General features: G+C 37.7%; 1 protein-coding gene across 5 annotated transcripts in view; it reads left to right on the forward strand.

Annotated features, from left to right (window-relative positions):
- Nucleotides 1-14783, forward strand: part of LOC133642890 (TOM1-like protein 2) — a 52324-nt gene extending 37541 nt beyond the window's left edge. For 2 of the 5 annotated variants that reach the window (XM_062037303.1, XM_062037305.1), the window contains 3 exons: nt 4326-4385; nt 8729-8765; nt 11314-14783. In XM_062037303.1, the coding sequence (XP_061893287.1) occupies nt 4326-4385; nt 8729-8765; nt 11314-11453 (237 nt within the window). In that variant the 3' untranslated portion in view covers nt 11454-14783. The remainder of the gene's footprint in view (nt 1-4325; nt 4386-8728; nt 8766-11313) is intronic. The other 3 variants (XM_062037304.1, XM_062037306.1, XM_062037307.1) reach the window with 2 other exon arrangements.
- Nucleotides 14784-15902: the final 1119 nt, after the last annotated feature.

The raw sequence follows: 15902 nt of genomic DNA on the forward strand, positions 1-15902 counted from the left end.
GGGTGTGGAAGAAGCTTGCACGCATAAATAGTAGAAAGCGAGATCTGACAGCAAAGGATAAGTCTTTTGTTGGTCCCACCGGACCACCACCATGTAGCAAGGTCGTCAGACATAAGTATCGGTGGAACGTCCTGGTACATCTGCAGCTCTCTCTCCACTCGTTTCTTGATGGACATGGAGCTCTGTTATTTCGCGGTTATTTCATTTTTTTTTGTAAAGTAAAGCCACACTTTCGACCGCCGACGCCCGCTATCCATGCTTGAGCTTGACTGACTCGCTCGGCTATGCTAACACTTCCGGCGGTGGGCGCTTCTTCGTTGGTGTTCAGCAGCTTCTTCTTCCGGTTCGGCGGACATATTTTTTTCCGGTCGGCGGACCGGGTATCGAAACTAGGAATCGAAATTTAAACTTTTGAACGATTCCGGGAGAATCGGAAAGTTAGTCCCGGTTCCAATCGATACTCGATACCCAACCCTAAGTATAAGTCGCATTTTTTGGGGAAAGGTATTTGATAAAAGCCAACACCAAGAATAGACATTTGAAAGGCAATTTAATATAAATAAAGAATAGTGAACAACAGGCTGAATAAGTGTACGTTATATGAGGCATAAATAACCAACTGGTATGTTAACGTAACATATTATGGTAAGAGTCATTCAAATAACTATAACATATAGAACATGCTATACGTTTACCAAACAATCTGTCACTCCTAATCGCTAAATCCCATTAAATCTTATACGTCTAGTCTCTTACATGAATGAGCTAAATAATATTATTTGATATTTTATGTTAATGTGTTAATAATTTCACACATAAGTCCCTTCTGAGTATAAGTCGCACCCCCGGCCAAACTATGAAAAAAACTGCGACTTATAGTCCGAAAAATACGGTAAATTACTCTGGGGAAAATGTGGCTCTATTTTGGTTTTTAAGGATGTACTGCCCTAAAAAAATTAGCCTGTGTTAGCTCTTACTCCAAAAAAGGCAGTCAGCAATTTTAGGCACCTACTGCAAAAAATAGATAACGGTCAAAGATCCTTTATAAACTAGGCGATGTCTACTTTTAAGGAACGTACCGCATAAGCACTGTTAAAATCAGAATCAGAATCAGAAATACTTTAATAATCCCCGAGCGGGAAATTAAGATTTTCAGCACAATCCCATTCAAAATCAGACAAACATTACAGGGAGACAGAACAGGATCGCTGACGGGTCTGCCAACTTCCAGCGCCCCTTACAAAAATGGTGAGAAACTGGAGAGGCCAAGGGGAAAAAAACTCATAGCCATAGCACACATAAACGTATGTGTAAGAGGGAAACATCAAAGAACTCAAAGGACATTAAAGACATTAAAAGAGCCGAGCTGATGCAACCAGCCACTTCTTACACACAGCCACAAAAGTAAAACAACAACAACAACAAAAACATATACACTGTGGTGGTCTCTGCGGTTTTCCACGCCATCGTCCGCTGGGGTGGGGGGGAGCATGGCCAGAGACAGGAGCAACCAAGAGAGCCGACTACGCCCACCAACTCTGGGCCAGAGTCCCAGGTGTTGTAGTGTTGTAAGGTTATTGTAGAAAATTCTTACTGGGGCCACATTTTCAGGAGTGCTCTGCCTTTTTTTTCAAAAAGTCCTTCAAAAAACAAAGCAAAGCAAAAAAAACAAAACACAATACACAGGTCAGAGTAAAGATCCTGTATGAGATAGGACTGCGTTGTTATTTTTTACAGGCGTATTGCAAATCTCTATATCACACTTTTGTGCAAAACCCCTAATTATAGATCCTCTATATGAGAAAAGCACTCTGTTGTTTTTAAGCACCTACTGCAAAAACAATATTCCAGGATCCTTTATTTGACATTGCTCTGGTGTTAGTAGAAATCTGCTGTCTAAATGTGAAATGGTGCTAAGTTTTGAGCCAAACTCATGGGCGGGCTGATGTCCTTCACTGTCTAGATTTGGCTGGTGTGCTGCCACTTAATTATTGCTACACTAAAAAAAAAAAAAGTACAAATACCAAAAATATATTTTAAAACAACTAAAAGTGGGAAAAAAAAACGTTTTTAACTTTGACAACACATTTAGGTTCACTTATTTCATACAACTTGTGATGTATATTCTTATTTTTTCTTCTCAGGCTCTTATTTGTTAAATCTAGAATGAGATTTCACTATGTTGAGTTTCAGGATGCTGTAGAAGCTAAAAGCTTATATACCACACACACACACACACACACACACACACACACACACACACACACACACACACACACACACACACACACACACACACACACACACACGCACAACAACCTGGGTGTCAAACAATCAATCAATCAATCAATGTTTACTTATATAGCCCTAAATCACGAGTGTCTCAAAGGGCTGCACAAGCCACAACGACATCCTCGGCTCAGATCCCACATCAGGGCAAGAAAAAAGACAACCCAATGGGACAATGAGAAACCTTGGAGGGGACCGCAGATGTGGAGACCCCCCCTGGGCGACCGGTGCAATGGACGTCGAGTGGATCTAGCATAATAGTGTGAGAGTCTAGTCCATAGTGGATCTAACATGATAGTAAGAGTCCAGTCCATAGTGGATCTAACATGATAGTAAGAGTCCAGTCCATAGTGGATCTAACATAATAGTGAGAGTCGAGGTCAATGGTGGATCTAACATAATAGTGTGAGAGTCCAGTCCATAGTGGATTTAGCATAATAGTGAGAGTCCAGTCCATAGTGGATCTAACATAATAGTGTGAGAGTCCAGTCCATAGTGGATTTAACATAATAGTGAGAGTCCAGTCCATAGTGGATCTAACATAATAGTGTGAGAGTCCAGTCCATAGTGGATTTAACATAATAGTGAGAGTCCAGTCCATAGTGGATCTAACATAATAGTGTGAGAGTCCAGTCCATAGTGGATTTAACATAATAGTGAGAGTCCAGTCCATAGTGGATCTAACATAATAGTGTGAGAGTCCAGTCCATAGTGGATTTAACATAATAGTGAGAGTCCAGTCCATAGTGGATCTAACATAATAGAGAGAGTCCAGTCCATAGTGGATCTAACATAATAGTGAGAGAGTCCAGTCCATAGTGGATCTAACACAATAGTGTGAGAGTCCAGTCCATAGTGGATCTAACATAATAGTGAGAGTCCAGTCCATAGTGGATCTAACATAATAGTGAGAGTCCAGTCCATAGTAGATCTAACATAATATTGAGAGTCCAGTCCATAGTGGATCTAACATAATATTGTGAGAGTCCAGTCCATAGTGAATCTAACATAATATCAATCAATCAATCAAACAATGTTTATTTATATAGCCCTAAATCACAAGTGTCTCAAGTGAGAGTCCAGTCCATAGTGGATCTAACATAATAGTGAGAGTCCAGTCCATAGTGGATCTAACATAATAGTGAGAGTCCAGTCCATAGTGGGGCCAGCAGGAGACCATCTCGAGCAGAGACAGGTCAACAGCGCAGAGACGTCCCCAACCGATGCACAGACGAGCGGTCCACCCCCCCCCCCCCCCCACGAAGGAGAGGGGGGCAGAGCAGAAAAAAAACGGCAGATCAACTGGTCTAATTTAAAAGCTAGAGTATACAAATGCGTTTTAAGATGGGACTTAAATGCTTCTTCTGAGGTAGCATCTCTAACTGTTACCGGTAGAACATTCCAGAGTACTGGAGCCCCAATAGAAAACGCTCTATAGCCCGCAGACTTTTTTTGGGCTCTAATCACTAATAAGTCAGAGTTCTTAGAACGCAGATTTCTTGCCGGGACATATGGTGCAATACAATCAGCAAGATAGGCTGGAGCTAGACCGTGTAGTATTTTATACGTAAGTAGTAAAACCTTAAAGTCGCATCTTAAGTGCACAGGAAGCCAGTGCAGGTGAGCCAGTATAGGCGTAATATGATCACACTTTGGTGTCACTTCACAATCACTATCTTGTGTTTGTGTGTCTTGTCACTGCTTTCCTCATCCAATCTATCTCTTAATTAGGTTGAAGTGATACTAATTCCTTAATCATGTGGAATAATTGCCATTAGCGGGTAGCTGTATAGGCCTTGTCAGCACAACAGAGCTAATGACAAAACACACATGACAACTCCTCTTCCTGGGATGGATTTTGGTTTTTGGTGTTCTATGATTTATTTGTTTTTTGCTATGATTCCTCTTCTTTTTATTTCTTCATGTGTGTGTGCGGTGATTATTTGTTATCATTGTGTGATGATGTGGTTGTGTTTGTGTTGTGTGTGGCTTTTGTGGGCTGGGCTCCCCGGTTTGTCCATGGCTTTGCTCCGTAGATCCCTGTATCGCAGTCCTCTGTCATGGATGACATAGAGGAGTGGCTCTGTGCTGACGTGGTGAGACTTGATTTACCTTGATTTGAATCTTTTTTTTTATGTGTGTTTGCTTTTTTTTTTTTTCCTCCCTCACTATTTTTTTCAATCATCCATTCATGCACCTAACAGAACATTGCTTTCATCTAACGTTACAACCAACCTTTTTATTCTCACTCATCCCACTTCATTTCCACCACTGACTGAATCACAGATGAACGTGAGGCTTGACTCACAGGACACTGCATTAGGTACACTCATACAACCTAATGAGAGATGTTATTTTTGTCATTTATAAAATTGGGAACAATTTCTCATATTCTTTCTGTTTCTGTTGCAATATTTTTTATGTAAAACGATTACTTTTTAATAGGGATGTCCGATAATGGCTTTTTGCCGATATCCGATATTCCGATATTGTCCAACTCTTTAATTACCGATACCGATATCAACTGATATCAACCGATATATACAGTCGTGGAATTAACACATTATTATGTCTAATTTGGACAACCAGGTATGGTGAAGATAAGGTACTTTTAAAAAAATAAAATAAAATAAAATAAGATAAATAAATTAAAAACATTTTCTTGAATAAAAAAGAAAGTAAAACAATATAAAAACAGTTACATAGAAACTAGTAATTAATGAAAATGAGTAACATTAACTGTTAAAGGTTAGTACTATTAGTGGACCAGCAGCACGCACAATCATGTGTGCTTACGGACTGTATCCCTGCAGACTGTATTGATATATATTGATATATAATGTAGGAACCAGAATATTAATAACAGAAAGAAACAACCCTTTTGTGTGAATGAGGGAGTTTTTTTGGGTTGGTGCATTAATTGTAAGTGTATCTTGTGTTTTTTATGTTGATTTAATTTTTAAAAAAACTAAACAAAAAAAAACAACAAAAAAAACGATACCGATAATAAAAAAAACGATACCGATAATTTCCGATATTACATTTTAACGCATTTATCGGCCCTACTTTTTAATGCAAAATGGTGACATATAAAATTCTGATTTTTTTATTACGATATTGCCCATTTTTTTGTTGTTCTTGTAAAATAGTGACATTTTTTGGAATAAAATGATGACTTTTGTCATAATTTCGCCAAGTGAAATTCCGATTATGATTATAATATTGCCAAAATTTTAAAATGTTCTCCTAAAATTGCGACTGTTATCGAGTAAAATTCCAACTTTTATCATAATATTGCACAAATGTTTAGTTTGTCTTGTCAAATTTTGACTTGCGTTGAGTAAAATCATGAATTTTATTATAATACTGCCAAAATTCTAAGTTTTTCTTGTGAAATTGTGAACTTTTACTTGAGAAATTCCAACTCATTTTTCACAACAAGCTTTTTTATATTTGCATAGTATGTATATATTATTAATGTTAATATCAGTTTATGTAATTATAATATATCAGTTTATGTAATTATTGTAGTTGAATGTAGACTGTGTCATACTGTGATGTATTTTTAATATTTTATCCTTTTGTAGCAAAATAATCTAAGTATATATATATTATATATACCCTGGCTCTCATTAGGTGTAATTTTAGAATTACCTACTGAAGTGTGAGTGCAGAGGGCGTATTCTCTAGTTTACATCCAAAAAAGGTTTAAAAAGGCTCACATGAGCTTTATGCTTGGTGGATTTATGTCAGCGGGCTTATCAAAAGGCCATGTGGTTATTTAACCTCTAAAGGCCTTAGTGGCCACATGCGTGGACAGCACCTTTTAGCTCTTATTTCCAAAATTGTGTACGCTACTGAATTGGGGTCTTATGGCCGCTTATGTGGACACTTATACTGCCATCTGGTGGTGTCAGAAGAGTATAACATACAATGGAATTTTGAAAAAAAAAAGAGTAAAAATAAAAATTGGCATGTCACTACACATGAAGTACACGTTTGTGTACTTATGGACTAAAAAAATCATATCAAAAGATGATTTTTAGTTTTTATTCTAATTAGGGTCCAATAAGCCCAAATAGCAAAGAGAAATGAAAAAAAAAGCATGTAAACAAACAGATTGGGCCTTAAGAGGTTAAAAGGGATTTATTGTTTAGTGGGTTTATTGCTATTTTTCTGGTGCTACTGTATGATGAAGCTACATCATACATCCATATTGTATTTTTTCAAATAGTAGCCCGGAGTTGTTCTTTCTCTCAACTGCACAGTGTCCTACATTTTAAAGTAGAGGAGACTTTTTTATTATTGCATGTTTATATTAATATTTTATAAATGATACATGTAATATTCTGTTATTTATTTTTAATTTATACAGAAAGTAATTGTACTTTAAAGGCCTACTGAAAGCCACTACTACCGACCACGCAGTCTGATAGTTTATACATCAATGATGAAATCCTAACATTGCAACACATGCCAATACGGCCGGGTTAACTTATAAAGTGCAATTTTAAATTTCCCGCTAAACTTCCGGTTGAAAACGTCTATGTATGATGACGTATGCGCGTGACGTTAACGGTTGATACGGAAGTATTCGGACCCATTGAATCCAATACAAAAAAGCTCTGTTTTCATTTCATAATTCCACAGTATTCTGGACATCTGTGTTGGTGAATCTTTTGCAATTTGTTTAATGAACAATGGAGACTGCAAAGAAGAAAGTTGTAGGTGGGATCGGTGTATTAGCAGTGGACTACAGCAACACAACCAGGAAGACAGAGATGGATAGCAGACGCGTTAGCCGCCGAACTCACCTTAACTTCCTCCGTCTCGCCGACCGCATCTGTGATCGGGTGAAGTCCTTCGTCGCACCGTCGATCGCTGGAACGCAAGTGAGCACGGGTGTTGATGAGCAGATGAGGGCTGGCTGGCGTAGGTGGAGCGCTAATGTTTTATCATAGCTCTGTGAGGTCCGGTTGCTAAGTTGCTAAGTTAGCTTCAGCGTTGTTAGCAACAGCATTGTTAAGCTTTGCCAGGCTGAGAATTATTAACCGTGTAGTTACATGTCCATGGTTTAATAGTATTGTTGATCTTCTGTCTATCCTTCCAGTCAGGGATTTATTTATTTTGTTTCTATCTGCATTTGAGCCAGATGCTATCACGTTAGCTCAGTAGCTAAAGAGCTTCGCCGATGTATTGTCGTGGAGATAAAAGTCACTGTGAATGTCCATTTCGCGTTCTCGACTCTCATTTTCAAGAGGATATAGTATCCGAGGTGGTTTAAATAAAAAATCCGTGAGCCACAATAGAAAAAGGAGAGAGTGTGGAATCCAATGAGCCAGCTTTTACCTAAGTTACGGTCAGAGCGAAAAAAGATATGTATTTCACTGCATTCTAGTCCGTCACTCTAACGTTCCTCATCCACGAATCTTTCGTCCTCGCTCAAATTAATGGGGTAATCGTCGCTTTCTCGGTCCGAATCGCTCTAGCTGCGTTGAAAACAATAGGAAAATATGAGGAAGCAAACAACCGACTACGTCACGCTACTTCCGGTACAGGCAAGGCTTTTTTTTATCAGAGACCAAAAGTTGCGATCTTTATCGTCGTTGTTCTATACTAAATCCTTTCAGCAAAAATATGGCAATATCGTGAAATGATCAAGTATGACACATAGAATGGATCTGCTATCCCCGTTTAAATTAAAAAATTTCATTTCAGTAGGCCTTTAAAATAATATGCATTATTGGTAATACAGTATATGTATATCACGATCTATTCTATTAATATGACACATTTTTTATTGCCTTATATTAGTAAAAAACATTACTTGGGGTCTTCTGCCTCCTTTTTGTGGCCGCCTTACTTTTTTTTTTTACCTCAGGCTGAGAAAAGTTTGCATTTTTTAACAGAGTATTATAATTTCTGGCTGTCTGTGAGGCAGTGAAAGCGCATAGGCTTGAGTCCTGAGGCCCAAGGAAGGCAAAGTACAAAAAAAAACCTGAAAGCCTGTGTGTTCAGTTCAGCTTCTCAAGTGTGCAAGACTTGGGTAAGTTCACAATGACAAGAAAAGGAAAAAAAAGTTTAATATCACATGGACAAGATTGCTTTTTCTGTAAAGTAAAAAGATGAAAACATTTCAAAGTTTATAAGCTGTGTTACATTTTGCGGCTTTATACTATTTTTCTTTTTGTGGAAGAGGCGGCAAAATGTCTTCTTTGATAGTAATGATTGCAGACTACACGGTCTTGTGTAACACATTGCAGTTACCCTATTATAACAGTATCTTGTTACCAGTATGATACCAGTATGATACCCTATTATAACAGTATCTTGTTACCAGTATGATAAAAACATGGTATGATTAGGTCAGAATGAATGAGCGGGAAACACCATTTTTTTTCAACAGAGCTCTCAATAATCACTTTTTTTCCATTTCAAGAAAGGTGATGCTGCAGATGAAGGTGTAACCAGTGAAGGTACATGAAGTCAATTTGGATTACCGTATTTTTCGGACTATAAGGCGCACTTAAAATCCTTTCATTTCCTCAAAAATCGACAGTGCGCCTTATAACCCGGTGCGCTTAATGTACGGAATAATTCTGGTTGTGCTTCCCGACCTCGAAGCAATTTTATTTGGTACATGGTGTAATGATCAGTGTGACCAGTAGATGGCAGTCACACATAAGAGATGCGTGTAGACTGCAATTTGATGCCAGTAAACAACACCAAAACTATATGTTGCATTGAAAATAAAGAACATTACACACGGCGCTCAAAAATCTGTCAAAATGTTTTAGTACGACTTTGAAGCCGCACCGCTTGATGGATTGTCGGCCCATTACGGCGACCATAGTCAGAGATACAAATATTACTATGGTGTGTGTATAAGGACCGCAAAATGGCACCCATTAGCAGACATATTATCTGGCGTTTTGTTTCACGACATTATGCAAAACCAACTTTTCTTACCTTCTGGTACCTGCTGATGTGTATTTGGGATCTGCATGAGTCCTGAACATTTGCGCACGTCCGCCATAGTAGTCCGTGCCGATATTGTAATCGATAAGCTTCTTTTTCTCTATCTTCTTGTTATGGGGCATTCATCCTCCCTGTTGCCATTTCTAATATAAAGTAGTGTAAAGTTCTAACTTATATCTCGCTATGAAAGCACTAAAACATACCGGTGTAGTGAGTATACATTATTCACCCAAGGAACTTTAGTTATTAGAGCGTTTCGGTCGGACGGTTTTTCACGGGACACATTTCCGTCGTCGTTGTTGCACTAGTGAGCCACGGATGAGGAGATGCTGCTCCGTTATTGATTGAAGTAAAGTCTGAATGTCATTAAAACAGTTAGCGCCATCTTTTGACACTTCTTCCACTCCCGTCCTTGCACGCTACACCGCTACGACAAAGATGACGGGGAGAAGACGCTGAGCCACGTAAATAAGACCGACCACAAAACGGCGCGTCCCGAAGAGACAGTCAGAAAGTGACTTGAAGATGGTCTGTAAAACATCATCTATGCAACATTTTGACCAAAGAACCACCATTACATGTTATGTAGACCACAAGGAAGTCTTTTACATTTACAAAAAATTCACAATATGACCCCTTTAAAGGCCTACTGAAAGCCACTACTACCGACCACGCAGTCTGATAGTTTATACATCAATGATGAAATCTTAACATTGCAACACATGCCAATACGGCCGGGTTAACTTATAAAGTGACATTTTAAAATTCCCGCTAAACTTCCGGTTGAAAAACTCCTTTGGATATGACGTATGCGCGTGACGTCACGACGGCAACGGAAGTATTCGTACCCAATGTGTCACCATACAAAAAGCTCTGTTTTCATCGAACAATTCCACAGTATTCTGGACATCTGTGTTGGTGAATATTTTGCAATTTGTTTAATGAACAATGGAGATTGCAAAGAAGAAAGTTGTAGGTGGGATCAGTGTATTAGCGGCTGGCTGCAGCAACACATCAAGGAGTACTTACTTGGATAGCAGACGCGCTATCGGGTGAAGTCCTTCGTCGCGCCGTCGATCGCTGGAACGCAGGTGAGCACGGGTGTTGATGAGCAGATGAGGGCTGGCTGGCGTAGGTGGAGCGCTAATGTTTTTATCATAGCTCTGTGAGGTCCGGTTGCTAAGTTGCTAAGTTAGCTTCAGCGTCGTTAGCAACAGCATTGTTAAGCTTTGCCAGGCTGAGAATTATTAACCGTGTAGTTACATGTCCATGGTTTAATAGTATTGTTGATCTTCTGTCTATCCTTCCAGTCAGGGATTTATTTATTTTGTTTCTATCTGCATTGGAGCCAGATGCTATCACGTTAGCTCAGTAGCTAAAGAGCTTCGCCGATGTATTGTCGTGGAGATAAAAGTCACTGTGAATGTCCATTTCGCGTTCTCGACTCTCATTTTCAAGAGGATATAGTATCCGAGCTGGTTTAAAATACAAATCCGTGATCCACAATAGAAAAAGGAGAGTGTGTGGAATCCAATGAGACCTTGTACCTAAGTTACGGTCAGAGCGAAAAAAGATACACCCTGCACTGCCTCTCTAGTTCTTCATGCTAACGTTCCTCATCCACGAATATTTCATCCTCGCTCAAATTAATGGGGTAATCGTCGCTTTCTCGGTCCGAATCTCTCTAGCTCCATTGTAAACAATGGGGAATTGTGAGGAATACTACCTCCTGTGACGTCACGCTACTTCCGGTATAGGCAAGGCTTTTTTTTAATCAGCGACCAAAAGTTGCGAACTTTATCGTCGTTGTTCTATACTGAATCCTTTCAGCAAAAATATGGCAATATCGCGAAATGATCAAGTATGACACATATAATGGATCTGCTATCCCCGTTTAAATAAAAAAAAATCATTTCAGTAGGCCTTTAATGCGCCTTATAATCCGGTGCGCCCTATAGTCCAGAAAATACGGTATATTAATTTTCTGCCTTCAAACAATCCATGCATGAGTCGTCACTGTCACATACTTACTTGTTTTTATTTCAGAGTTTGACAAGTTCCTAGAAGAGCGAGCAAAGGCGGGAGACTCATCACCTCCCGGGGCTAGTCCCGCTCATCCTGCCCACGCCCCCGTGGGATCTCAGAAGAGGGCGGAACGGACAGAAGATGCCCTCTTTGCCTTGTAGACCCCCCCCGTCTCAATCACTCTCTTAGGAGGGGTCTTCTGAAGATCCTCACCCTCAATGATTCCTCCTAAAAACGGTTGTATTTCATCAACTAAACAGAGGTCCACCGGTCGTAAGGTAATACCATTCGTGGATGTATTTATCTGTTCATGTGGGATGTAGTGACGCTTTACATCTCATACAGCCTAGTGCTCCACCAAAGGATCGACGGTTGATGTAAAATGCAGCATCGCTGACACCATCATGGGCTAATTACTAATGTACGCATTAATCGTTTTAATGGTTTATTGGTACTATGCACAGGTGTTGTGCTTATGGTCATGCATTTTCATTATTTCCCCCTTCAAGTATTTCCAGTATTATATTCAAAGTATTGCAATGATTTTAATACTGAAATAAGCTTGGAGTTTGACTAGAGACTGAAGTCATCAAATTATAAGCAATGTATAAATACGCTGAGTATTTCCGCAAAACCTATAACCAAAGGAATTCTAAATAAAAGGAGACATAATATGCCCATGGAGTACCCTTAGATATGTTTAGAAGAGTTACATTTAACAGCTACAAGTATTCCAAACAAACTTTTCGTCATTCCCAACAATATTTAGGGCTATCTTTCAAAAAGTACACTTAATACGTTGCAGTGCGTTGACGCCTCTGCATTTTGAAGCAAAAAAAAGTATTGTTTGTGTTTATAAGATGCTTACTATTTTTCTAGGGAAAGGGAAATATTCTTTAAATACCTTGATTTTGCACAGCACATTTTGAAATACTAGACTACGATATAGAGTAGCAATGACAAGAAATTCTAAATGTATTGAACAATATGCTATTATTCAAGCATTGAATAAACTACATTCCCAGTGTATTATGTTATCTATATACTTCAAATTACAGAAATGGGACTTTCTGTACTAAAAAAAAGTGAATTGTAACATCCTGAAAGAAGGGAGATGTGTATTAGACAAACTTTATTGATACACAACGGAAATTGTTCAAATTATTACGTGTTCCTCCGTTTTTAAGAAAATACAACAAAATATGTGTGTCGGGTTCAAACACTGATGACATCTATTAAACAAGACAAGAAGCAAAGAATCAAACCGAGACATAATTCAATTTGGACTCAATATTGAGGAGAGTCGTCTTTACACTGTACCCTCGTACAGTATCTTAGCACGCTCTGCCAAAAGTTTGCATGCCTCATTGTTTTATTTTGGACCCTCCCCGACCACCTGGCCACCGCTGTTTCCAAAGGACAAAGGTTGCAAAAAACTTCACAGAAAAGGTCGTAAACAATTCACAGAAAAGGTCAGCTCAAAAAGAGTTCGTAAAATACTTCAAAAAGAGGTCCATAAAGTAGTTCAAAAAGAGTTTGTCTGGAAATTGGGCAGATCCTGCTTTGAAGTCCTTGGTTTAGAACAGGGGTCACCAACCTTTTTGAAACCAAGAGCTACTTCTTGGGTACTGATTAATGCGAAGGGCTACCAGTTTGATACACACTTAAATAAATTGCCAGAAATAGCCAATTTGCTCAATATACCTTTAACTCTATGTTATTATTAATAATTAATGATATTTACACTTAATTGAACGGTTTAAAAGAGGAGAAAACACGAAAAAAATGACAATTACATTTTGAAACATAGTTTATCTTCAATTTCGACTCTTTAAAATTCAAAATTCAACCGAAAAAAAGAAGAGAAAAACTAGCTAATTCGAATCTTTTTTAAAAAATTTAAAAAATAATTTATGGAACATCATTAGTAATTTTTCCTGATTAAGGTTAATTTTATCATTTTGATGACATGTTTTAAATAGGTTAAAATCCAATCCACACTTTGTTAGAATATATAACAAATTGGACCAAGCTATATTTCTAACAAAGACAAATCATTATTTCTTCTAGATTTTCCAGAACAAAAATTTTAAAAGAAATTCAAAAGGCTTTGAAATAAGATTTAAATTTGATTCTACAGATTTTCTAGATTTGCCAGAATAATTTTTTTGAATTTTAATCATAATAAGTTTGAAGAAATATTTCACAAATATTCTTCGTCGAAAAAACAGAAGCTAAAATGAAGAATTAAATTAAAATGTATTTATTATTCTTTACAATAAAAAAAAAATACTTGAACATTGATTTAAATTGTCAGGAAAGAAGAGGAAGGAATTTAAAAGGTAAAAAGGTATATGTGTTTAAAAATCCTAAAATCATTTTTAAGGTTGTATTTTTTCTCTAAAATTGTCTTTCTGAAAGTTATAAGAAGCAAAGTAAAAAAATTAATGAATTTATTTAAACAAGTGAAGACCAAGTCTTTAAAATATTTTCTTGGATTTTCAAATTCTATTTGAGTTTTGTCTCTCTTAGAATTAAAAATGTCGAGCAAAGCGAGACCAGCTTGCTAGTAAATAAATAAAACTTAAAAAATAGAGGCAGCTCATTGGTAAGTGCTGCTATTTGAGCTATTTTTAGAACAGGCCAGCGGGCTACTCATCTGGTCCTTACGGGCTACCTGGTGCCCGCGGGCACCGCGTTGGTGACCCCTGGTTTAGAACAATATCTTTCTGTTGATTACCATACATGAAAGAAAACAGAAAACCCTTCATGTGGCTTTCCCCCTTTACACAGTGGAGTTTTACAAGCCTTCTTCTTGGTAGGTTTCAAAGACAGCTTTTGGTCTTCTTGCTTGGAACTCATTTCAACACAAAGTATTTTGTGATAACTTACAAACAATTACTCTAACAATGTGTACATGCCATTATTTAATGTTATGATGACTGATTTCAAACAGAGCAGATCCGACTGAAAAGAATGTCTTGGATATTCCTCAGACCCAAAAATTCAATCCCGCTTGAAGTCCAGCCCTTTCGACCCTCTCTGGTTTCTTCTGATTTTGCTTTTCATGTGGAAAATATGTTCATGATTTTTGCAGCTTGAGACCAAAACGTGTAAAAACACTAATTTGCCTACCTACAGTAATAAGTATCAGTAGATGTATTTAACTAATGAATTTTCATTGAGCTTTAACTTGAGAGCAACTTATAATATTAACATGTTACTATACAGGCTAAAGAATAACTAAACGACAACTTCTGTTGTCTTAATGTACGACATTTCTGGACCGTATAGTAACAGGCATGTGTTGATCGCAGCATGGAGTTCCGTCAGTAAATATGCTTGAAAAAACAGACAAAGCAGAACATTACAAACTGTTCATGTTTGTGGACGTCCCGTTTCTGTTTGCTGCCATTGCTGATTGTCAGGTCTTTGTGACTTTATGCACCTACAGTATGTATAACTGCCCAATTAAAACACTAGCAATGTGAGACCTCTACCTCAAAACATTTTTGTGTTTATTCTCTGAATCTTCCTATTCTGCAACAGCATGCACATTGGATTGTTTTGGTCTTTGCTGGCATAGTCTCAATTAGGGATGTCCGATAATGGCTTTTTGCCGATATCCGATATTCCGATATTGTCCAACTCTTTAATTACCGATACCGATATCAACCGATACCGATAACAACCGATATATGCAGTCGTGGAATTAACACATTATTGTGCCTAATTTGGACAACCAGGTATGGTGAAGATAAGGTACTTTTTAAAAAAAAATTGTAAAATAAGATAAATAAATTAAAAACATTTTCTTGAATAAAAAAGAAAGTACAACAATATAAAAACAGTTACATAGAAACTAGTAATGAATGAAAATTAGTAAAATTAACTGTTAAAAGTTAGTATTATTAGTGGACCAGCAGCACGCACAATCATGTGTGCTTACGGACTGTATCCCTTGCAGACTGTATTGATATATATTGATATATAATGTAGGAAGCAGAATATTAATAACAGAAAGAAACAACCCTTTTGTGTGAATGAGTGTAAATGGGGGAGGAAGGTTTTTTGGGTTGGTGCACTAATTGTAAGTGTATCTTGTGTTTTTTATGTGGATTTAATTAAAAAAAACAAACAAACAAAAAAAAAAACCGATACCGATAATAAAAAACGATACCGATAATTTCCGATATTACATTTTAACGCATATATCGGCATCTCTAGTCTCAATAAAACAATTATACTCATATTTCTTCAGGACAGTATTGTCATGTCTGTTGATCATGTTTTTGTTTGGCCATGTGCTGTTTGTTTTTTGGACTCTTTTTTTTTTTAGTTCCTGGTTTCACTTCCTTGTTTTGTTTGGTTTCCACGGTCACCCATTAGTTTTCACCTGTCATGTCACGCACCTGTTTCACGTTTTGAGTCACGCACCTGTTGTTAATCATGTCTGTGTTATTTAAAGGCCTACTGAAAGCCACTACTAGCGACCACGCAGTCTGATAGTTTATATATCAATGATGAAATCTTAACATTGCAACACATGCCAATACGGCCGGGTTAACTTATAAAGTGACATTTTAAAATTCCCGGGAAATATCCGGCTG

This window comes from Entelurus aequoreus, linkage group LG25 (assembly GCF_033978785.1).
Source record: "Entelurus aequoreus isolate RoL-2023_Sb linkage group LG25, RoL_Eaeq_v1.1, whole genome shotgun sequence".
NCBI lineage: Eukaryota > Metazoa > Chordata > Actinopteri > Syngnathiformes > Syngnathidae > Entelurus > Entelurus aequoreus.